This window comes from Palaemon carinicauda, chromosome 30 (assembly GCF_036898095.1).
Source record: "Palaemon carinicauda isolate YSFRI2023 chromosome 30, ASM3689809v2, whole genome shotgun sequence".
Classification (NCBI taxonomy): domain Eukaryota; kingdom Metazoa; phylum Arthropoda; class Malacostraca; order Decapoda; family Palaemonidae; genus Palaemon; species Palaemon carinicauda.
This window is the reverse complement of record NC_090754.1, coordinates 60,633,038-60,658,311: the sequence shown is the minus strand read 5'-3', so window position 1 is coordinate 60,658,311 and position 25,274 is coordinate 60,633,038. Positions and strand designations below refer to the sequence as shown.

At 48.8% G+C, this 25,274-nt stretch overlaps 1 protein-coding gene across 2 annotated transcripts in view; it reads left to right on the top strand.

Annotated features, from left to right (window-relative positions):
• The window catches only part of PolE2 (DNA polymerase epsilon subunit 2), a 149,581-nt gene that overhangs the window by 77,939 nt on the left and 46,368 nt on the right, over positions 1-25,274 (top strand). For both annotated transcript variants that reach the window (XM_068353918.1, XM_068353917.1), the window contains exons 9-10: positions 7,487-7,617; positions 7,725-7,911. In XM_068353918.1, the coding sequence (XP_068210019.1) occupies positions 7,487-7,617; positions 7,725-7,911 (318 nt within the window). The remainder of the gene's footprint in view (positions 1-7,486; positions 7,618-7,724; positions 7,912-25,274) is intronic.

The following is a 25,274-nucleotide window of genomic DNA, read 5'->3' as shown; positions in this document are numbered from 1 at the left end:
ACAGCAGAGCAGGGTGGGACCTAAAAACTGGACGAAGTAGCAGGGAGGGTCCATCAGGACGCCATGGCTATCTCACCCAAAAATAGATTTTTCGCTTCGCTCAAAATCCGTTTTTTGGGCTCAAGCCATGGCGTCCTGATGGAAGAATACCAGAGAATCAATGTATCGTGGTAGATTTTCCCCTATTGGGTAAGTGCCAAAGGCTTTGAACAAGGTAGCATAGTAATCTTAATAAAGAACCGTAGGGAAGAACCTTCCTGCCCTCCTTGGCAGTGAAGTTCCCACGGGCCATGCTGAGATCAAAGTGGTTATCGAAGGGCTATTCACCTTGCTAGAAGAACCTGAAGAACTTGGAGACGAGACTGAATGGTTGGCATTCGTATCGGAACATTCTCGAAGGCAGACAAGTGGTTGTTGGACACTGTATGTAGAGAAGGATAGTTTCGTCTCTAGGGTATGAAGAGTAAGTATTCGTATTGGAATATTACATTGCAAAGGTGAATATATAATAAGGGTTAGGACCTTAGTATCTCCATGAACCATAAGGAAGGGGATAATAAAACTATGACAGGCATGTATTTCATAGTATAAGTAGGAGCGGATTGAAACGCACAAGTAATAAAATAGGAATTTTATTTCACAATTGCAGAAAATTAAATGAATTGCAGTAATAAGTAAAGTTAATTTACAGTAAATTATAATGTACATAGAAATAAAGACTTGCTCTTGAATCTGAGAGGGAATTTCAAATTTATTAGTAGGCACTCGTTCTCGAGGAACGTCAGTCTTTAATTAAAACACATCATGCTCTAGGCATGCGGCACTTGTGTGACGACTATGACATTTCACCTTGGATAAGAACAGTTATAAGAAAGCACCAAGTGTTTTCGACATCACTACGTATCGCTCGAGGGTCAACATAGGCACCCGAAGAGTTAGAGTCCCAAGTAACTCGCTGTTCTATGCAGAGTTAGGTGCAGGTTTCATAACACTACCTGCGGCTACCACAAAATGTTTGACTTCGTGCACTTGTTTCGCATAATGTTTGAAGAAAACACGCGAGGACTTCCAGCCTGTGAAGCTTTTCAGGCTTTCGAAGTACATACTCTGAAAGAAATTCAGAGACGATGCAACTTTTCTAGGATCGTGACCGGCGGGTGTACTGTCAGGATCCGCTCTGCGAATGAAGTAGGTGATTTTCGCTCTTAGATGTTTCAGTGACAGGTCGCTGCCCGATGTTTCTCCTTTGAAGAGTTGGCCTCCACCAAAGTTCGAAGTTCTGCGAAGATAGACCTTGAGGCTCTCTACTGGGCATAGAGAGGCATCTTCCTTCAGGGGGCATATTCTCCAGGGGCCCCATCTTTTGGTGGGTAATTCGTTTTTGGCGAGAAACGTCGGATCCGGGGAGAGGGTAATGTCTCCTGAATCAGTAAACAGGATGTGACCCTCTTCCCTTGATAATGCCACTATTTCGCTGACTCGGGCTCCTGAAGCAAGAGCAAAGAGAAATATAACTTTCTGAGTCAGATCCTTGAGAGGGCATGAATCATTATCCAAGTTGGAGGCGAATTGGAGCACCTTGTCCAATGACCAGGAGATCGGTTTCGGTGGGGGTGCTGGGCGTAGACGAGCTCATGCTTTCGGCAGTTTATTGAAGATGTCGCTGGACAGATCAATTTGGAAGGCATACAACAGTGGTCTAGTCAAGGCCGATTTGCAAGTAGAGATCGTATTGGCTGCTAATCCCTGTCCATGAAGGTGAATGAAGAAGGACATGCAGAAATCAATGGTGATTTCCTTAGGATTTTTTGCCTTGACGAATGAGACCCATTTTCTCCAAGATGATTCGTATTGCCGTCTTGTGGATTCGGTCTTGTATTCCTCGAGGAAGTCTAGACTTTTCTTCGAGATCCCAAACCTCTTCTTTGCGGCTAGGGAGAGAAAATCATGAGATGAAGGTCCTTGATTTTCGATGATGAAGCGAAGACAGTCGACTTCTGTACTTGTTGGGAGAGAACTGGGCCCGGGAGAGGGATCAGCGTGGGCTGCAGCTCCGGGACCAGGGGGTACCAGTTGCTCCGGGGCCTCTTGGGAGCCACTAGGGCCGCTGTCCCTTTGAAGGTTCTCAGCTTGGAGAGGACTTTCAGCAGAAGGTTGGTTGGAGGGAACAGGTAGATCTTGGACCATCTGTTCCAGTCCAGTGACATGGTGTCCACTGCTTCTGCCTTGGGTCTTCGTACGGGGCCACATACCGAGGAAGTTGATTGTTGTTGCTCGTTGCGAAGAGATCGATCTGAAGTTCTGGGACTTGGTGAGAGATGAAGGAGAATGATCTTGCGTCCAGAGACCATTCCGACTCTATCGGGCTTGTCCGAGATAGAGCGTCCGCCGTCACGTTGCGGAATCCTTGTAGGTGAACTGCAGACAGGTGCCATTTCTTCTTCTCTGCCAGACCGAAGATTGTCAGAAGCACCTGATTTATCTGGGGCGATCTTGAGCCTTGGCGATTGAGACATCGAACTACCACCGAGTTGTCTAGGGTTAGACGAATATGGATCGAGGGAGGCGGGGAGAATTTCTTCAGAGTTAGAAGGACCGCCATGGCCTCCAAGATGTTGATGTGAAACGTCTTGAATAGGGGAGACCATGTGCCTTGAGCCTGTTTTTGGTGGGAGTGACCTCCCCAACCCTCCAGCGGATGGAATGGGTTCCGGGGTAGCGGAGGTAGACGGGAGAGACACTTCCGTCGGTGTAGGAGTAGGGGCGGTGATGGAAGGCGGAGCGACCTCCTGCTCCGACTCGGTGTATTCCACCTGGTCCTCTTCATCTTCCGCACCTTAGGCCATAAGGGTCTTCTCCGTGCCCTCCGAAATATCCGACATATGTTCGTCGTTCTCGGAATCCAGGTGACACTCGTGCATGGACTGGGCCATGACTGCGTCTGGTTCCACCGTGATCTGGACGGTGGGGATCAGTTCTTTGGGCACCACAGAATCGGGGGAGGTCTTTGGGAACAGAAGGGACCTCATTTCTTCAGTGGCCAGGTATGGTCCAGTGGCGTTCTTCTGGAAGCCACGCACCCACTTGCGTAGCTTATCCCGAGAAGTGTCCCTGACCTCCGCTGAGGGAGGATTATGAAAGGCATCGACTAGGCGATCCTGGCAGACCATACAGTTCTGCGGGTCCCAGAACTTCAAATCCCCTTTCTTGTTGGCACAAGGGGCGTGGGTCCTACACGCCGTATGCCCGTAGAAGTGCGGGCATTTCACGGCGCAGAAGTCGTGATCACATTTCATCTGCTCCTCCTGTAAAAGAAAGAGAGTATGAGTATGGGGGGGGTCATAAGAATGACTCTTAAACTAAAGTTAATATTAATCATTAATTTTAACTTGATAAAGGGTGTGATGCACAGAGGAAGGGCTGAGATAGGATAGGTACATACTCCGTGCATCCCGCCCGGCTGGGTACCGTAACCTTCATCCGTGGACAATCCGAAGTGACCGAAGGCACAGGATAGAATTCAATATAGAAAGTCCGTAGGGCAGATAGAATTCTATTGGGAATTGTCAAGGATATAAGGTTGGGACTGAGGCCACTCAGTTCCAGAATAGGGGACTAAAAGATCCCATAGGGTAACGGTTTCCGGCAACCAGCCGTGCTAAGATACACACAGCATGCTGGAAATCTGTGATATGCAAGAAGACAGCATGATTACCAATAGAACGGTAATAAGATACCGATCCATTTACGTAAACAAGTCATCTGGTTGCAGTGTAGGGCTATCAATATCAGATGATAGCTAGTAGAAGGGGGTGCAAGTCGCCTTGACGCCTCCGGAAGGCTCTGGCAGACCGCCGGAACGCCGGAGACCGCTCCAGCAGAGTTTCTGGCATTAGGGAAGACAATATAGAAGTCAAGAGTAATACCAGGGTGGCGGCCGCCGGCACAGCGGCGGCACGCCGGCAGAGGGAGCGGCGACTCCGGCAGCCGGAGGTTCCCGGCTTGGTGACAGGAACAAGGATGGTTATAGCAGAACCGGACTGCCGGCACTCCAGGGGCCGGCCGGCGGATGGACGACCAAGCTATGAGGAAGGAGGGAGAGCCATCAGCTGGAAGCCGGCGGCAGGCGGCAGTCCCCCGGCACACGGAGGACTGGCGGCCCAGAGGTAAAGGGATAAGTCACCAAGGTAGGAGGTGGGTATCACCGACAGTGGAGGCGGCAAGGGACCGGCACCCGGATAGTGAAAGAGACAGAAGGAGGGATGTAGGGGTCCGGCCACGGACCCCCAGACATCCCACCTGAGTGGGTGTACCCATGATAGAGGCTGACCCTATCACCCAGAAGCAGGGGCCGCAGAAGACCGGGAGCTAAGGTAGTCCAAGGGAGGGCTAGGGGACACCCAAGAGCGTGGGGGGGGGACCCCTGCTGACAGAACGCATCCAGTGGCTAACCCCATAGGACACTATGAAGGGTATATGTACCAGAGCGGACTGCACACAGGAGCTCAAGGTAGCCCTATCACTCCACCCTAAGGAGGAGTTGTAGGACAGGGGACAGATGGGTATAGACTAACCTAAGTATAGGCTAGGCCATACAAGAGATAGGTGGGGAGGGGAGAAGAGAAGGGTCTTCCGTGGAGGGGGTTCTGTACCAGAGCGGCCACTGAGGAAGGGAGGGCACTCCTTAGCCTAAGGTAAGGCAGCTTGTCTGAAAACGGTGCATGGGTATCGTTTCAGCAAGGAACAGAACTAACCCCTCCAAAACCTAACCTAGAGCAGGGATGTTACATCCTGAACTAGGAAGGATGGAAGACGTATCGCTATTGCAGGAAAGGTCGGAGACCTAGCCCCAGCAATAGAGGAAGGACTAGCCGTTCCTCACTCTCGGACGCAACCCTAAAGGGGGGATCATTCCCTTAGGGAGGACAGAGAGGCGATAAAATACTCTGATATGAGCTTGATCCCCTTACGTGGTAGGGGGAGCAAGGCTACACAGAGGGGATGCCCTAAGGCAGGGGATGAAGGAAGCATATAGGGGTCCTACTTGTAGGTTAGGTTAGAAAGACACACTATCTAACCTGTCCCCTATATGGTCCCTGAAGGCGAAAACACTTGCATCACAGTCAAAAGTATTGTAAAATAATGCCACTATCTTCATAAGTAAGCCTAGGATCACTGTAAAAATATCATGCATGAACACTGATATAGGCGCTCTGGCCTGGGGGCTATAGTAGCCAACTGGTATGGGGTCAGTCGATGACCGATAATAAAGCGTCAAAACACGATATAAAAGTTCCTAGCTATGAAGACTAAATAAACTAATAGTATCGATTAGTTAATAAGGCCGGAAAACGTTGTTGAGGCTAACTAAATAAGGCATGCAGAACAACAACGACGCCATAAAATGGCGGGTCCGGTTGAGGCACAGCTCTGCCACAAAACATCAATTATCTCGAAAAGTAACATTTACTTTACGGTCAGAGCTTAATTAAACAATACTGGAACCTTGTACTCAACTTTCCAGAAGAAGGCGAGGCCGAAGGTAGCGACATGACGAAGATGCAGGTTGATAAAAAGAACGTAGGGAAAATCCGTCTAAGATAGGCGAGCTACTAGCAGAAGGATGAGGACGGACGTGACGTCATTTAGCAATGGCGCCCGTTTGTTTACGTCTTGAGTACCAAAAGTAGCCACGAACGAGATTAGCTGTGGAACGGCTCCCAGCTATTCTCCGCCCTTACACACCGAAGTGTTAACTCTGTTTGGGGTGTAGATAGCTTTGTGGCGCGTTAAAACATGCGTCCCCTGTTGATATACGATGTCTTAGAAGGGAAACCTTTAGGATACTCGCTCCAGAAGTTAGAATTCTGTGATAACCTGTGGTTAAATTCTCTGGGAATATCTTAGTAGTTATATACCCAAGGAAGCTACCAAAAAGGAACCTTCCATCAGGACGCCATAGCTTGAGCCCAAAAATGACAGTATGAGCACGCTCGTTCTCACACCAGGAAATGATCTTATGAGAAAGAAATTACCGGTTCAGGATGGTTAACCACTGGTTTCGGCGTCGGTTGATGTAATACCCACTGAGGAAGAGTTATCTCAAAGAGGGACAGGCATGGAACAGACAGTCACTGCAGGAACATGGTCATAGTGCCTATCACATTTCCTCATTGACTACCTCTTCAAGAGGTATTCTCTAGACCAACGAAGGGCATTTTTCCAAGAAGACAGTGTGAGCCCTTCAGAGGTACAGGGAATAGCCCAATCATCCAAGGCTAGAAATAGATCTAGGGAAGCCCTTAGGGATAATGGTTCTAGAGGTGACAGAGGGCGCTTTGAAAGATTGCTTCCTCGACTTGATGACGAATTAAGGGAATCCATAGACACTATAAGTCTAGATCAAGGGCCCACACTGGCAGAGGCAGAAAACTCTGAAATTGGATCTACCTCTGTGAAGGATTTAGCCCTGATTAAGGAATAAATTAACATAGGAGAAGCATTATGAAACCCAGTTAAAGGAGGAAAAATTGCCATTGACAGGCGCTTTGGTACCCCTTAAGGTTCAAAGGTTTCATTAGGTCTTCCCTGGTTTGAACTAGCCAAAGAAGCGATTGAGAGCATCAACAATCAGAGCACAGATAAGATCCTACTCCCAACTCTGTCCAATCAAAGGATCTCTACGTTCCCAAGGAATCAAGCCCTTCTATCCTACAAATTTCTGTGGGTATCACAATGTTGACCCCTGGCATCTCAGTAAACAGGTAAAGGCACCGAGAGCTCAATAGTTTCCTCGTCTAAATTGACTGCCTTGGAAGCCACCTTCATGGTCAACTTGGACCACTAGTCGGGTGCTGCGTCGTACTTCACCCCTCAAGAATATAGTGATCCCTTAGAAGAAAAGAAAGTTTATGGGCTTGGTTTTATTGGGAGCCAAAGCTGTCACCTTTTTGGCTCACCAGTCCACCAACCGGTGGACCAACTGGTTACTTGAAAGCAGAGATGCAATGATCTCAAAACTAGGGAGAAGGTTAGAGCACAGATAAGCCTTAAATCTTTTCACCAGCACAATTCAATAGATTAAGACTCTATTCCCACACTAGGAGATTGATGAAGCGATCGAAAGATAGAGGAAAGCAAGTCATGACTTCTCTACTTAGCAGTAACCTTCCAAGGCACATCTCTTCAAACTCCTATTAAAGGACTTAGTTTGCCATATAAGATATATGATAGAGGTAGCATTCCTTTCCTTCCTTAAGCTCTTGTAAATTACCTTTTAAAAATTTTTATCTTTGCTGACATGTTTGACAAGTTGAAAAGGCAGGTTATAACGTAGTAGCTTTAATGTTTGTATATTTGTGGAATGAAAGAGTATGGTGAAATTTAAATAAAACAGTTAGATAATTGCAGTACCAAATGCACTTGATTTTAGATTGCATTTTTTTTACCACACAAGATGTTTCATTCTTTGTCTTTCTCTTTACAGGCAGTTGATATGAGACAAGCCTTTTCTACACTGGGAGACCTTATTAAGGAGTTCCCACCTCTAATTGAACACTCAAGATTCATTTTTGTTCCTGGACCAGGCGATCCAGGTCCTAGTAACATATTTCCAAGGTGAGTGGTGACTAACCTGTATTTAGGGCACTATATAACCATTAACACATTTCTATTGTAAATATTATATACATTTAACTATCATAGATGTGTTATATTTTTCCTAGGCCTCCACTGCCGAAGTATGTGACGGAAGAAATTAGGAAAAAAGTTCCAAATTCAAATTTTGTATGCAGTCCATGCCGGATTCTTTATTGCACCCAAGAAATAGTCGTCTTTCGTGAAGATATTGTTGCCAAGATGTGTCGTAATTGTGTATACTTTCCAAGTAATTCAGATGATATTCCATCACATGTAAGTATATTAGTGTTGTTATTGTCTTCTCTTCATTTCTTATCTCCCCTATATAGCATACAAACCTATTCAGCAGAAAAAAAATTTTTACTTGTTCCAACACGGAGTACTTACCTCGAACTACTTTCTTAGGAGTATCTGGGATCTCCTCCCAACCGACCAGAATTTTGTGTAGTTTACCCTACTCCCGTTTTCTATGCGGGGTAACCTCTGGCGGAGTGATACGCGCCCAGAGACGACCCAGGGTCAGAAAGCATGCTTGCTCAGATCTTGATCTTCAGTAAGTTTCTGGTCGCGTCGCGGATAACATCCCGACGCTCTCTCTTACCCAGTGCGATCCTTTGTGTCTCACGCGGTTCCCACGTGGTCCCTTTGTGCTCTTCCTTATCCTTTTCCCTCTGTGTTCCTGTGTCTCGCGGTGCCTTACTAGTGTGTTATGGAGCATCCCCGTCATTGGCCTGGGCCTATGGCCGGTAAATCGTGTGGCGCCTTCCTCTCTAAGCCTGAAGTTTACCCGCACTCCTTGTGTTCTTCGTGTAGGGGCAGTGTGTTCCCCTACAGCCACGTGTCCAGAGTGCGAGTCCTGGAACGAGGTGCAGTGGGTGCGCTACGGCACCAAGAAGAAATCCTCTAGGAAATCCCCTAGGAAACCGAGTGTCTCTTCGTCTCTTGCTTCGCCCGGCGTTTCTTCGGACAGAGTCTCTCTGCCGCCTTCCCCTACCCAGTGTAGGGGACGAGGTAAGTCAGTTGCGGGAAGAGGCCTGTGGCCCTTCCCCAGGAGTCTGATTTACCTGATAGTGGGATTGTGTCATCGATCCAGCCTTTGTTGCCGACCGAACACGGATCCACCAGCAACGCGGTGCTACTCAGGCCCTTCAGTGAGGTCCTAAAAGACGGAGCCCCGGGGGACCATAGGAGACAGCGAGATAGGTCCCGTAGGAGACGCTCTCGCTCACGATCCTGTTCCAGATCCCACCACATGGGTAGGCGCTCTAGATCCCCCAGGAGGAAGTATAGGAGAAGTGACTCGCCGTAGGAAGAATGGGTGCTGGTCGCCATCCCACGTAGCCAACTCCTGGAGGCATCAGCAGTCCTGAGCACCTCGGGATGGCTCCCTAGGGCCCGCTTGCCAGCGAGATTTGTCACCAGCGGCAGATATGATGGATGGAGGGAGTCGTCTCTTCAGGCCCCAAGGGACAGGCATAAGTCTGCCAAGGTTCCGACTCCATCCGCCCAGCGGACCCTTCAGTCTGGCAGCTGCATCCCGGCCTCAAAATCATTGACGAGTCGTGTCCGGAACGAGAGAGACTCCTTCCCTTTACGGGCAAGCCCGCAGACCCCTGGACCACCGGAAGAAGAGAGAAGTCCAGTACGGAGGCCTCCGTCCCTGCAGCGATGCCCATCCTACACCCTGAACCGCCGAGACTGGACCACTCCAGGAAGATGCCTCCTCCCCATGCAGCTACCCCCGTCGGAGGTCCTCCGTCACGAGCAGCGGAGCGTCCAACGGAGAATGTAGATGACGGTGTAGAAGGTTCGGCAGCGCAAGTTTTGGCCTACAGGAGGGTGATAGGCCTCATTAGGCATCACCACAGGCTGGACGAACCTGAGCCCTCCACTGACGAAGTTTGGCTCTCGAGCCTCAGCAGGCTGGTGGATGCATCTGTGCAACAGAGGCCCTCACTAGCCCTTCCTTTGGCTAAGGATGTTAGGCTGGGTATGGCACACGTTGACAGGATCGTGGCCAACCACGCGGAAGCTCCCAAGAGCCAGAGCGCCTCCAAACTTCTCCAGGGCCTGAAGACCCAGAGCCGATTCTACCTTTCCGAAGGACACAGCGCGGGTCCCTGTAGGTGGAGCCAGCAGTCGCCATCCTGGGACAAGGGGCTGCAGAGGAGAGGGCTACCACTACCCCGGTTTGTTTCTCCCCTCGGAAACGTCCATGATGTAGGAGCTGGCCAAGGACCTGGTGCACATATCATCGTGGCTAGATTGGTGGGCCTCCACGCTAGTGGGGTTTCAGTCTTCGCACGACCTCGCAGTCCCAGAGAACCAGGCCTTGCTGAAGGAGCTGATTAGCTCGGGAGGTAAGGCCCTAGAGTTCCTATCCTACCAGTCCATCGCGCAGGCCGCCAATTGGATACTGCGGAAGAGGGACACTGTGCTCAGCAAGCTCGTCAGGAGGCTCCCGAACAGAGAAGCGAGGTCCCTGAGGAGCCTGCCCCTGTGGGACGACTCAGTGTTCCCCCTGAAGGCGGTGGAGGAGACAGTAGAGAGGGTCAGGAAGCTAAAGGATGCGGGAGAACCCAGACCCCCTCCAGCGAGAAGACCTGCCCATGGAAGGAAACCCTCCGACGTCTCTCTCCCTCCTCGCGCCTCACCTAGCCAGCCCAGGAGAGACGCCCCTACGACGCCCTGGCATCAGCCTTCACAGACCCCCCGTAGAGGAACGCCTGCTGCGCAGTCAGCCTTCAGGCCTTCCTATTCGGCCGCCAGAAGAGATCGTTCAGGCCGCGCCTCTCGAAGGAGATAGGGAGAGAGGCCCCCTACTCCTGCCGAAGCCTCAGGTGGGGGGATGCCTCAAACGTTCTTGGCAAGCATGGCGAGACCACGGAGCAGATCCGTGGACCGTAACAGTTCTGAAAGAAGGGTACAGGTTGCCCTTCAGGGGGCTGGAGACCATTCATAGACCTCACAGCCCTCAACAGGTTCGTGTGCAAGACCGACTTCAAGATGGACACTCCGAAGTCGGTCCTAGCGGCCTTGAGGGAGGGAGACTTCATGATGTCCATAGACCTCAAGGACGCATACTTCCAAATCCCTGTTCACCTCTCCTGCTGGAAGTACCTAAGGGTAAAATGGGGTACCCAAACGTTGCAGTTCAAGACCCTCTGCTTCGGTCTGTCCACAGCCCCTCAGGTCTTCACGAGGGTCTTCGCAACAGTGTCAGCCTGGGCACACGAACAGGGTATCCGCCTGATTCGGTACCTGGACGACTGGTTGTTGCTTTCAGCCTCAAGGGAAGAAGTACTGAGGGAGCTAGGCGCGAAGCTCCTGCAGTTCTGCAACGTCCTGGGTATCATCATCAACCTGGAGAAGTCCCAACTGATACCCTCCACCAGGATGAACTACCTCGGGATGGTCCTGGACTCCCGGTTGTCGAGAGCCTTCCCTTTTGCGGAGAGATTGGACAACTTGGACCAGATCCTTCGGCCCTTCCTGTCGGACCAGCCCAGGAGAGCCAAGGACTGGCAGAGACTGATAGGCCACCTCGTGTCATTGGAGAAGCTAGTCCCACAGGGGAAACTCAAACTCAGGGGAGTACAATGGAACCTGAAGGAGACCTGGAACCAGAGAGACTCCCCGCACAAGGTGGTCCCGATATCCCCGGAGACAAAGGAAGTCCTAGATTGGTGGCACGACAGATCGAACACCCTCAAGGGGATGCCCTTCGCAGCCAACCCTCCGGAGATGCTCCTGTTCACGGACGCATCCAAGGAGGGTTGGGGTGCTCATTTCATCAACAGCACAGCAAGAGGAAGATGGTTAGCCGAAGAGAAGAACCTGCACATAAATGTACTAGAAATGATGGCAGTGCGAAGAGTGTGTCTAGAGTTCGTACATCGGCTCCGGGGAAACACCGTGGCACTGATGTGCGACAACGCCACGGTGGTGGCCTACATAAAGAAGCAAGGAGGATTTAAATCAAAGGAGCTGTGCGACCTCATGTTGGAGTTTCTGGAATGGGCCGAAATAGAGCAGATCAAGATCTCGGCCGACGGCCTCAGCAGAATGGGTCAAGTGGTAGGGACTGAGTGGTCCTTGCACCCGAAAGTGGCCAAGACTCTCATTCAGAAGTGGAGCTCGCCAGTGATGGACCTCTTCGCCACGAGACTGAACGCACAGCTCCCCGTGTTTTGTTCTCCTGTGCCAGATCCGGGGGCGGCGTTCGAGGACGCCTTCCAACACCCTTGGGATAACCTCGACGTTTACGCCTTCCCTCCCTTCGGGATGCTCTGGCAAGTCCTCAACAGGGTGAGGCGAGCGGACAACCTGTGTATGACTTTGGTAGCGCCCTGGAAAGGGCAGAGAGGGAGTGGTTCGCGGATCTAAAGGAACTAGCGCACCTTCCACCTTGGCCCCTTCCGGACAGACCAGACCTTCTCCGGCAACCGCACTTTCTTTGAAAACGCTCGGTCCCTCTGCCTTCACGCGTGGAGGTTATCGAGCGTCTCCTGAGGAAGGAAGGGTATTCGGCGAAGACTGCAACAAGGATGTCAGGGTACCTGAGACGTTCGTCAGACGCAGTATACCAGGCAAAATGGGCTACCTTCACTAAGTGATGCGTCTCGAAGAACATCAAGCCGTTGCAGGTCTCCATCCCGGAGATAGCGGACTTCCTAGTCTATCTCAGGGACGAGGGGAACATGTGCATCCCAGCCATTAAAGGAGTCCGGGCTGCCCTGGGACAAGTCTTCCTCCTGAAGGGCATCGACCTGGGTACCTCCAGACACATCTCGATGCTCATCAAGAGCTTCGAGCAATTGTGCCCCCCTCAGGCCGTTAGGGTGCCCCAGTGGGACGTGGCTAGAGTCCTGAAGATGCTGTCAGAACCTCCCTTCAAACCCTTCAAGGACATCTTGGACAGAGAGCTCACCCTCAAGACAGTTTTTCTGTTAGCGCTGGCATCAGCAAAATGGGTAGGAGTGATTCATGGACTGTCGTACGAGGTGTCACACTCGAAGGGCTGGCGTGAAGCTACCTTCAGGTTTGTACCATCCTTCGTGGCCAAGACCCAGAATCCAGCAGTCTGGGACCCCAGGTTTGAAGGATTTTCAGTGCCAGCAATCCCTCGTTCGGACAACCCGATGGACTTGCTTCTGTGCAATGTCAGAGCGGTAGGGAAGTACTTAGAGAGGACAGCCAGACTTCAACCTGAAATCAAGAGTCGGTTCGTCTCCTCAGGACTAGTAAAGAAGTCAATCTCCAAGAATACGATCTCCTTCTGGCTACGGCAGGTGATCATGAAAGCCTACAGTAGTGCAGGGGTTCCTCTTCCGGGGAAGCCTAGACCCCACGATATCAAAGGGCCTAGTACTTCGTTGGCCTTTAAGAAGAACATGGCAGTTGGCCAAATCCTGAGGGCAGGTACATGGGCTAGTCAGTCAACCTTCACCACTCACTACTTGAAGGAGTATTCGAGGAGATCCCTGGACGGATTCTCTCTCGGTCCCGTTATTTCCGCGCTTCAAAAGATTTAAAGGTGTATCCCCAGGGAAAACCACGGGCAGGAAGTCCAAGAGACACAGGTTCTTTCCTTACCCCCTTTTTTCTCTTATTACCTTCCCTGAAATGACCCTAAAATCCTTTAACTGCCATGAGATACACCGTCAGTGAATGAATACGTCTCCAAGGATTTTTACAGAGGTGAGTTACGTAGACACTAAGATAGTTTTTTGGGCAGTTTTCCTTATTTCTCGTGTTTTCTCTTGGGGCGTCAGCAGAACCTAGCCTCCTATCTAGGTTCCCCTTTTTCTCTCCTCATCACGGTCTGTGTCCTGTGGGACACTCCTACCTCCTAAGGTATAAGTCTCCTAAGAAAGTAATTCGAGGTAAGTACTCCATGTTGGAACAAATCACAAATTTTAAGTAATTTGTATTTTTCCTAACAGTACTTACCTCGAACTACTTTCAGGTTATGGCCCGCTCATTCTACCCCGAGTGCCTTACAGGACTTAGTAGAAACCTATCTGTCAAAAACTTGCTGGAGATCGAGACCTGAGCAAGCATGCTCTCTGACCCTGGGTCGTCTCTGGGTGCGTGTTACCCCGCCTAGAAAACGGGAGTAGGGTAAACTACACAAAATTCTGGTCGGTTGGGAGGAGATCCCAGATACTCATAAGAAAGTAGTTTGAGGTAAGTACTGTTAGGAAAAATACAAATTACTTAAAATTTTTGATTTTTCAAATATTTGGCATAAGCAGTGTTTGTGTAAATAGATACATAATGAAATACACATGATTCGTTAGGGTGCTGAAGATTACCCGTCAAATAATTCATCAGCATCATCTCCTCCCACGCCTATTGACGCAAAGGGTTCTTGGTTAGATTTCGCCAGTCGTCTATCTTGAGCTTTTAAATCAATGCTTCTCCATTCATCCTCTACTTCACGCTTCATAATACTCAACCATTTAGGCCTGGGTCTTCCGATTCTTCTAGTGCCTTTTGGAGCCCTTTCAACTTCATTTTCTTAGTGTAACTTCACAAGACCTCTGTGTCACATAATTGGATGCTCTTAGAACTAAGGTTTTTGTTTTGGTATAAGAATATGAAGTAAAATAAAGTATAGTTGAAGAGGATTGAAGATTTGACAGCTAAGTGCAAAGTCTCCAAAGGGAACAGAGGAAAATTACAAGGCAACAATTGCTTGGTGTAAGAATGATGCTGAAATTAACCTTCAGCATAGCGCAGCAAAAGCTCACATTAAACTGTCCCCCTTGTGGTGTACTCCCTTGCCTATCCTTCTTGTCAGATTCAAAATTGCTATTTTATTTTTCCAATAAAGCAGAGATGGTTCAGGAAGTCTTAGTTCTGGAGAGGGAGGTCTCAACCTTCCGGACTCACCAGTGGTAGCTTATACATGCCCCCCCGGGAAACACACACACACACACACACACACACACACACACACCCCCCCCCCCCCCCCCCCCGCAAGCGGCGGCGCGAGCCCTAAACCACGCCCCCTTGGGCGGAGTTACCAGGGACGAGCGGGTTGACTCGGCAATGGGGGTCACATTTCTGAAGTTGACTTCGGCACAGAACGTTCTCCTAATTTCCCGCCCGCTGCTCCCAACATATATTTGCTGGTTTTCATTATTCTGCACTCAGCAACCAGAGTAATATCTCAACCCACGGCTTAATTATGGCTAGGCAAATTCTTACCTCCGTGGAGGTGCATCGGCTTAGCGAAGACTCCAGCGAAGAGGAGAACGTAATCAGTAACGAGAAACGAACACAATCGACTGCAGTTAGTGAAATGCCTTCAAATTATGATATTGTAAATATGTTACTCCAACAGAATCAAACTCATGAAAATTATTCAGAAAAGGTAAGGTTTTAAATTCTGTTTACAACGAAAACGTCATATGGAAAGCAGCTGATTTAGACTCATGACGTCACAAATGCAAATGGCGGCCCCCATACGTAAGTTTGTTATGATTTGAATGCTTAGAGCAGGCATTTCCGAACAGCGTAAGTAGCTTAAGCAAAGCATGTGCATGATTACAACATGAATAATTGGAGTAAACAAACTAAATACTCCAATTTATATATATAACAAAATAATAACTAGGTATACAAAACAAATTGCTTGCCTGACACATCAAAAGCACGCAGCTTTATAGGCAGTAGGCTAGACCACAGGTAAGTTCGAGTTTACATTTCTCACTTTAAACCTATCGACACTAGCCTAGGCCCTGGGGGGCGATCTGATAAGGGTTACATATGAGGCAGGTCTAGATTATTAATAATAACAGATATAAACTTATCATTCACTTAAATATGGCACTGAATTAACCTAAGAGGGCTATTTGAGTCGTGAACCCCATTGCCTGACTTCAGCCTTCTAGGTCCGCTGCTGTCCATATTTACTATACCTGTTGAACAAACATTTAAATTAATCTATGGTAAACAATTCACTGATATTAAAACATTCATCTCGGCAGAAGTGGTTCACCTGCTAAGAAGAATGAGGCTCCCCCTCCTACTAAGCGCTCGAGACGATCACCTGAATTACCTGAAAGTGCAAATTTAGACCTCTTTTCCTTTTATGATAATGGAGATGAAAGTGATTACGAGGATTTCAACCTTCTTACCTTCCATAAACCCATTCCTTCATATATTTCCACCAATTTCAAAGCTGAACCATCTTTTCATAGAGAATGGAAAATTCAATTGAATAATTCACTAGTAGCATTAACTTTCAGTGAAGGCCATAGTGATAACAGTGATAAATTCTTTGTTAGTAGTCAAAATAAGGAGTTCTCAGACTTTTTTAAATTAATTAATACTCCAAAGTTGAATTTCTGGCCTGAAGGTAAGGTATTTGATGACAGCTATAAGAGAAAATTTTTTTATGACATAGAAAATATTAAAATGAGTATTTCTGCCTTTCAAGGGCATGCAGCACTGGCACACATTGTATATCCCTCCAAAGTAAATGACATTGATTTTTTGTCCAAGATTATTATTGGTCCCCTAAGAAGGAGCATAGACCTCATACAAAATTTGATAAGAAATTTCAGAAGCAGAGCACTTCCTAGATACCTCAAGGAAGAGATAAGAGATCTTATAATCAAAGCAGACATTAAAGAAGTTTGGAATTTAACTGAAGACCAAAAATCAGCCATTGCTGCCTTCTTTCACAAGGGTCCCCTCCTCAGAGGAGGGGCAGCAAACTTCAGGGGTAGGAAATTCAACTTTGGGGGCAGATTTCAGGGAAGAAGGTTCAGTTTCCTCAAAGGTAACCCTAACTTTAGATTCAAGTCTCAGCCGCTTAGAAGAGGTAACAGGCGAGGTGGGTACAGGGGGAGAGGTCACAAAATGGACAAGTTAATAGTTCAGGAGCCAGAGAAAAGAAAGACCCTAGAAATTGAGCCATGCTCCGCACCAGTTCAAAGAGAGATTTTTTCAGCACCAGTATTTTATGCACCAGTTGTTAACGATGTTTACTCTGCACCAGTTAATAATGAGCTTTGCTCAGCACCAGTTAATGAGCTTTGCTCAGCACCAGTTAATAACGAGCTTTGCTCAGCACCAGTTGTTAATGAGCTTTGCTCAGCACCAGATAATAACGAGCTTTGCTCTGCACCAGACCATCATGACATTGGGCCAAATGCTATAAATCAGGATAGAAGTAAAGAGACCTTGCCTTTGGCCTCAAACCCAATGAATAACTCCTCCCAGAGCCCCCCAGAGAATAGGATAGGTAAGTCATTACTAAAGAATATTGATAGTTGGAGAAAGCTTCCTAATGCCTCTTTTGCTTGTAAAATTATCAATGAAGGGGTGAGAATTCCATTTAATAATAAACTAAAAGCCCAGAGGTAATTAAAAAGAACAGGTAAAGATAGATTTTATTCAATTAACAAGCGTAAAATATTGGAAAGAGAATGTGACAGACTGCTAAAACTAGGTGTCATAGAGCAGATCCCCAGAACTTCCTTTTACTACTCCAACCACATATTTTATAAATTAAAACCAGATGGAACAGTACGACTAATCTTTGACATGAAGGTGCTCAACACCATGATAAAAAAACCTCCTTTTACCATGCTCAAGGCCAATACTATATTTCCCTATCTACATCTAAACTCTTGGGCCTGCAAACTAGATTTAAAAGATGCTTATTGACACATTCCATTACATGCAAGTAGCCAGAAATTTTTAACCTTCACATTAGGTAAAAGGAAGTTCAAATGGACTGTGGTACCCTTTGGACTAAAGACAGCACCTTATATTTTTTCAAAGATAATGTACACGGTGATCAAGTATATTAGAACTTCATATAACATCTTAATATTCAATTATCTCGATGACATTCTTATATTAGCAAAAGATTATTTAAAATGTAAAAATCACATTCAGTTAGTCATTAAGATCTTGTCAGACTTAGGATGGAATATCTCACTTAAAAAATCTACAATTGAACCGACTCAAAGAATTGAATTTTTAGGAGTGCATTACAATATGATTAAGAAAACTATGAATCCCAGTGGGAATAACATAGAGAAGTGTGTCGAATTGGCCAAAGCTTTCTCCAACTGTTAAATCTGACCTTCATTCCTATCAAATGTTAATGGGAGCTTTAAATTTTAGTGCATCCTATACAAGCTTGGGAAGATTCCATCTTAAATATCTCCACAGATACCACAGTTATTTTAATTCAGAGTACAAAATCATTCCCCACACCTTCAAAAAATACCTAAAGCCATGGGAACAGAGACAAATGTACAGAGGGGTTAACATTCCAAAACCACAATTAGGTGCAGAACTTTTCACGGACGCTTCCAACCCTGGTTGGAAGCGTCCGTGAAAAGTTCTTCATCTATTTGTGGTTTTGGAATGTTAACCCCAGGGTTGGAAGCGTCCGTGAAAAGTTCTGCACCTATTTGTGGTTTTGGAATGTTAACCCCTCTGTACATTTGTCTCTGTTCCCATGGCTTTAGGTATTTTTTGAAGGCGTGGGGAATGATTTTGTACTCTGAATTAAAATAACTGTGGTATTTTAGTTCAGAGTACAAAATCATTCCCCACACCTTCAAAAAATACCTAAAGCCATGGGAACAGAGACAAATGTACAGAGGGGTTAACATTCCAAAACCACAAATAGGTGCAGAACTTTTCACGGACGCTTCCAACCAGGGTTGGGGAGGTGCATTAGTAATAGCGGGTAATATGCTCTCAATAAATGGAACTTGGACAAATGAAGAATCCTCCCTTCACATCAATGTAAGAGAGTTATTAGCTTGCTTCTATTCTTTGGAACACTTCACCACAAGGTTATACAACAAAGTAGTCTTAATACATGTTGATTCAAAGGTTACTAATTGTAGGCTAAGGAAACAGGGTAGTATCAGAAACAAGTTAGCTCATGAACTGGTCAGGAAAATACTTAGTACCATGAAGGATCACAACATACAGATAAATTCCAGATGGATCAGGGGAGTAAGTAACACCATCGCAGACTCACTTTCCAGGGACCTGGGTTCCATTCACACAGGAATTTCCCTCAGTGACAGTCTATTCTCCTTAATCTGCTCTGACTTCAATTTCACCCCGGAAATAGATCTGTTCTCAAATGGCTTCAATACTAAGTGCAAAAAGTTTTGTTCATATCTTCCAAACCAAAAAGCCATCAGCAATAATGCACTTACGATTAGCTGGAAGGGATCAACACCTCTCTATGCCTTTCCACCAGGATTCTTACTACACAAAGTAGCTTTTAAAATCTATAAAGAATGCAATAATAACATGCTTTTCTGCACCACATCGCAGGGGACGGAACCATGGATTCCATTAGTGAGGTCAGTCGCGAAGCAGCACAAACGATATACTGTGAAGATCGAAGACTACCAGATAGTTCTCAAGGATTGTATCTCACCCTCAGCAAAGCTCCAATCAACTTTGATCGCATTCAAAATTTAAAGGATCAGCTCCCTAGTGTCTTTCCTCCTGAGGTTTGCTCCAAAATTGCTATCAGCTTGAGGGACAGCTCCTTGCACAAGTATGAAAACCTATATAACATTTTTAAAAGTTTCATTCACAAGGAGTATGGAAGAGACAACAAATTCCCCCTGTTAGCAATTATTTTATTTTTCAATCACCTTATAGACAATACCCTGAAGAGCTACAGAGCAGCTTTAGGTCCTATCTTGTCAGGTTACTTCCCTGGTTACTGTCTTGCAGAAGACAAATATGTCAAAGCAATGATATCAGGAGTTAATAGAAGGAAGCCTAGCAATTCTCACCAGTTCCCTGGCTGGGATCTAGACAAAGTAATCTCGTTTCTCAACACCACGAGAGATAACTCTACCTTACTACTGACACAGAAAACCTTGTTCCTAGTAGCCTTAGCTTGCCCTTTAAGAGCAAATCAATTTAACAATCTCTGCATTTCCAGGAGCACCTTCACCCCAGAACACATTGTCTTACGGAACCACCCTTCCTTCATGGCCAAAAACCAAAAGAACAACTACACGCCAATAGAGATCAGCTTTAGGAAGCTTCCTAACAGACCAAAAATATGTCCAGTCAGACAATTGAACTTCTATTTGGAATACACAAACAAAGTCTGTATGGAAAGAAACATAGACAGGAAAGACCACATATGGCTAGATGAACACTTCAAGATAATGTCCTTACAAAAAATTAGACAACTTTTTAGGGAGTGCATTTTCAGAGCCGACCCAAATGCAACTAAACAGTCAACGAATTTCCACTCTATAAGGGGTCAAGCTTCATCAAGACTGCTATACAAGGGAGTATCTATACAAGAAATCATGTCCAGAATGAATTGGAGAAGTGACTCTGTCTTCAGCTCTTACTATGCTCTCCTCGGCTTACAGGGAGCTTTCGATGCTGTGGTCGCTGGACTTCATCTTCAAGCCCCCTGAAGCATCTGCCTAGCTACCACTGGTGAGTCCGGAAGGTTGAGACCTTCCTCTCCAGAACTGTAAGTTTACTTGTGAACGAAGGTTCTGGAGTGGGAGGTGAGACCTTCCGGACTCAAGGTCTGGGTCACCCTCCAACCCTTCCCCCGTGAGCCGAGGAGACCATGTACTTAGGAGGGAATATTCTAACAACTTCATAATTCAACAGAGTAGGTTATATATACAAGAACACACACATACAATCACTATTATTCCACAGAAAACAAACTAACTGGAATCTTTCAATATTCATATCAACCAAGAGAGCACAAGAAGATTGAATTTACTAGTAAAAGGCCTTTATGTCCAACAATTTGCACCTTCACAGTAATTCCTTCATAACTTGCACAACCAAGGTAAGCTCCAACACTTCTGTGTTATTTTTTGTTCTATTACAACTTCAAAAATGTGACTTCCATTGCCGAGTCAACCCGCTTGTCCCTGGTAACTCCGCCCTAGGGGGCGTGGTTTAGGGCTCGCACCGCCGCTTGGGGGCGTTCCTGGGGGGTGTATAAGCTACCACTGGTGAGTCCGGAAGGTATCACCTCCCACTCCAGAACCTTCGTTCACAAGTAAACTTACAGATTGTGGTTGTAATATATAGACTATTCAAATGATTATTATTATTACTAACCAAGATAAAACCCTAATTGGAAAGGAAGAAATAAGCTATAAATGAAAAATGAAACATAATATTGAATATATCAAGATACCGGTAAGTAACATTGATAGATAGATAAGTTGTATATGAAATATGACTTGAATAGGACCAGAATTCCAACCCTTGGAATGACTGGATAAGCTACACCATGGTAATAATGAGTAATGATTCACATCCTTCTTACTGGATATTGGACACTTTTATCTCAAGATTTGTCATAATTGTGACTTGGACACATGCTAGCTTTGAAACTCGAGAAATGGACCATAATTCTGACTCCTTTGTGTTCCGATCGTCTCAGACTGTAACAGTCATGCCTTCTCTATCATAAGCCTCAATACTGCACAGTATTCTAAAAAAGTTTTATTTCAGCTGTGACCTGATTTTTTAATAAGCTTCCTGATTGGGCAGTTGAATCGGTAGAACTTCACAAGTTCAAACTTGCAGCATTTGTTTTTATGTTGAATAAGCTGACAAAGTCTCTCTTCATAGTGTATATACGACATCTATTTTAACGTTGTTACCAATCTTTAAAAATGTTATTTGTTCCATAACTGAAAAACAAACCACGCTATTTACATGGGGTAATTACTTCGGCGTAGCTGAATGACGAGCCATAAAAGTTTTAACAAGGGTTTCCTATCAGGGAGGGGTAGCTAGCTTACGCCCCCCCCCCTCACACACACCGGTGAAAGGCTCTCTTTACTTTTGGCTCGGAGAGACGTCAGACGTGTCTGCGCTCTCCTCCGTTTTTGACTGCCATAATTTGTTTGCTTTCTCTTTTCAGTGTTTGTGAAGTTGGCCTCTATTTCTCATCATGTGTACGTGGCCTGGACTTTCTGGCCGCCCTTGTGGTACCTTTATGTCGGCCTTGGACACTGATCCTCACTCCTTATGCCCTCAGTGTAGGGGCCAACGGTGTGATAGGTCTAACGTATGTATTGAGTGTAGGGAGTGGTCTACCTCCTAGTGGGAGAGGTTTGCCCGGCAGCGCAAGAAGAAGGCTAAAAGGGATATATCTCCTTCGAAGGTTTCTCGGAAGAAAGAAAATCCCAAGACCTCTTCTTCCGTCGCCCTTTCCTCCTCCGAAGCTCCCACTCGAGCGGCCTCTCCCGAGTAGTAGCGTAGACCGCAGTGCTGTTAACCGATCCCGGGGTGAGGGAGAGGTAGTTACCTCCCATAGCGAGGCAGCTGGGGGAGGAGGAATTTGTGTCTAATAATGATCTTTTGCAGCTTTGGGTTTCCTTGGGGCTACAGGGTTCGCCCTCCAAGGAAGCTCTGTTTGACATGATCAAACTGGGTGCGGCCGTCAAACAATCGCCAACTTCAGCAGAGATAGATCCTCTGTCTGTGGTTGACGTTGTGGTGACTGAAAAATCCCGTGGGTCTAGCCAAACACCCGTTCCTGTGGCTGAGGTAGCTGAAGGCTTAGACTCCCCCTCCGAACATCCTTCGAGGGAGGAGCTAAGTCCCACGGTCTCTCCTGCCGGTGATTCTCCCTCTCGGGGGAGTTCACTAACAGAGACTCCTCTTCGGAGGCCCACCGATGGTCAGCTTGCTGATCCCACGGCCCCTCGTGGGTGTATAAGACGGAAGGCTCGTCCTCCCCTTCGCCGTAGAGGCCTTCCTTCCCCTTTAAAAGGGGTTAAGAGGCGCCTCTTCAGCTCGTCGTCGCCACAGTCCTCTGCGGAGGAGACGACTCGCCGTTCTCCTGTCCTGCCAGCTACCAACCTAGACCTCTACAGGGATCGTTCGCGATCCCCTTCGGAGGATGGTCGTCCTTCGGGACATTGTGACCTGTCGCCCAGACCATCCACTTCCAGAGTTCCTGATGCACGTGACGCACCACCTGATACTGCCACTGCTTGAGTGCAAAACTGCACCTCTTTCCCTCAAGGGCCAGACACTGCCTGAGCGCTCGCCTGCCGATGTTGCTGCTATTCCTGACTTAGCGCCTCGGCGTTCACCCTCAGGCATTCGCGCCTCTGTTCCTGTTACGCGCCAGGGTCCCCCTGCGCGCCCATGCCCTTCGGCGGCCCGGCGCCCTCCAACAGTTCCTGAGGTAGCGCGCCAGCGTTCACCTGCGCATACGCGCCCAGTTCCTGATACAGCGCTCCAGTGCTCACCTGCGCAAAAGCGCCCACCGGTGCCCCAGAGGCCACCTGCGCCATCGCGACCATCAGCAGTTCCTGACACGGCGCTCCTGTGCTCACCTGCGCATACGCGTCCACCGGTGCCCCAGCGGCCACCTGCGCTCACGCGTCCACCGGTGCCCCAGCAGCCACTTGCGCTCACGCGCCCTCCAGCGCTTCGGCGCCCTCCAGTTCCTGCTTCGTCGCGCGCGGTCCAGGAGGCACCTAAGCTGGCGCACAGGCGCCCACAGGTTCCTACGGACTCGTCGCGCCCGTCTGTGGAGACGCGCCCACGCGCGGTTCCAGCTTCAGCGCCCACACGCTCACCAACGCGCCCTCGCGTTGCTACATCTCGGCGCGTCTCCCAGGAGGCTCCCAAGTTAGCGCACGGGCGCTCACGGCTGCCTCTGGGCTCTCCCTCTAGACTGCGCGAGCTTGCATCTGATGCAACCTCGCACGACGCTCCAGTAACGCGCCCTGTTCCCGCTACACGCCCCGTTCCTATATTCAAGGAGACTAAGGTTGCCCTTCAGCGAACACCAAAGCGTCATCATCCAACGGCGCGTCCTGCCAGGCCGCCGCAACAACGCACTCCGGTGCGACCGCATCCTGATGTGCGCCATGCGCGCCCACGATCGCCGCCGCACCAACGCTACATCCAGGTCGCTCGCGACCCTGCTCCAGCGCTAACGCGCCCTCGGCCGGTTCTTTCGGACACACGCTCAGGCGCCCCCGTTATCTCGCGCCCTTCGGGCCGCACCAGGTCGCTGCGCGTTCGGCCGCCTCCTGCTCGCCACACGCCCTCGCCATCGCCTACGCGCTCTAGCGACCACGCTTCCGCTCCAGCTGCTGTGCACTCACGCGCCTGCGCTATCGCCAGCGCGCCATCGCTCTTGAATCCCTACCTGCTCGCCCTCACGCCCGCCCCCGCCCGCGCGGGTGCGAGTGCGCGTGAGTTTCCAGTATCGCGCCAGCCATTCACGCGCGACCCTAACCAGGGCCCGGCTTACGAGCCCCAGCGCGAGCGCCGCCAGGCGGACTCCTCTTCGTCGCGTTCCCCTCCCCGCAAGCGCAGACCAGCGCGCTCGCCGGAGGAGGGATGCTTCCCGGACAGGTCTAGGGACTCGTCTCTTTCAGCCCTGCAGGCGAACCCTCGTTTGTCGACTCCTCCTAGGGATCCCTCGATCCCCTTCTCTCCAGAGGGGGTGTCTGACAGCGCGACTGTCAGACAGCAGCCCTGGTTCGGCACCCTGGTCAGAGCCCTTGTGCTGGCTATTAAGCCCGCCCTCTGATTCGGGCCACGAACCAGCGGCAGCTTCCTCCCCCCTGAAGAGGAAGAGAGGAGTCTCTCCCGTGGAACCTCCTCCGAGGCCTATTGTCTCCGCGCAGATCCTTGCGCAAGGCTCCTTCTCCCCCCCAGACCTTCTCGCCCTCCCCTGCGGAGGAGGATTAACCCTCCGCAGGAGAGTCGGATAAGCCGGAGCACTCCCCCATCGCACCAATGGGGGAGGTTCCTCCTCTCCCCGAGAGGTCTTCTCGTCCAGAGGTGGAGAAGAGCCTGCCCCCTTCGCTGCTAGAGTCCTGTATCCCGCCCAGGAGGGAGCCTAAGGACTCTAAGACGATTCCCAAATCGTCAGCGAGGATCAGGCAGGAACTGTCTAGAGCCGTCGAGGATGTCCACGTGTCCCCCCAGGAAAAATCACTGGGGATGGGAGACTTCGCTGCAAGTCCTTCGGGAGGAGAGCACCAGGAGTCAGAACACGTGTTCTGGCAAGTCCTGACCCTCATGAGGAACCTTAATGGGATCCCAGACCCTGAGGTCCCACCTTGTGAAGGGAAGGACACGGTCCTGGACCGCATCTACGGCACCCAGAAACCCTCTAGGGCCAGTGCAGCTTTGCTCTGGTCTCAAGGGATGAAGAGTGCCAGGGACAAGGTCGAGGGCCAGCTCTCTGAGCTTGCCTCCTCCAGTAGATCGAGTACCGGTAATAAGCTCCTCCCTCCTCCTCGAGTCCACAAGAAGAGGTACTTTGAGATCCTCGAGGAGTCTTGTCTGAGTCTTCCCTTACACCACTCCGTGGAAGGACTCACAGGGGGAGTCCCTCTTGAGAGACTCTCCAACCGCCATGTGTCCTTCTCAGCCACTGAGATCCTGAGCCAGGAGAAGGTCACCAAGTGCGCCATGCAGGCGACTTCGTGGCTCGACATCTGGCTGGGGTGTCTGGGCATCCTGGTGCAGTCCGAGGACCTCTCCAAAAAAACCACCAGGAAAGCGCTGGAAACCTTTCTTCTCTCGGGCACACGGACCATTGAGTTTCTGGCGAACCAAGTCTCAAGCTTATGGGCCAATACGATCCTCAA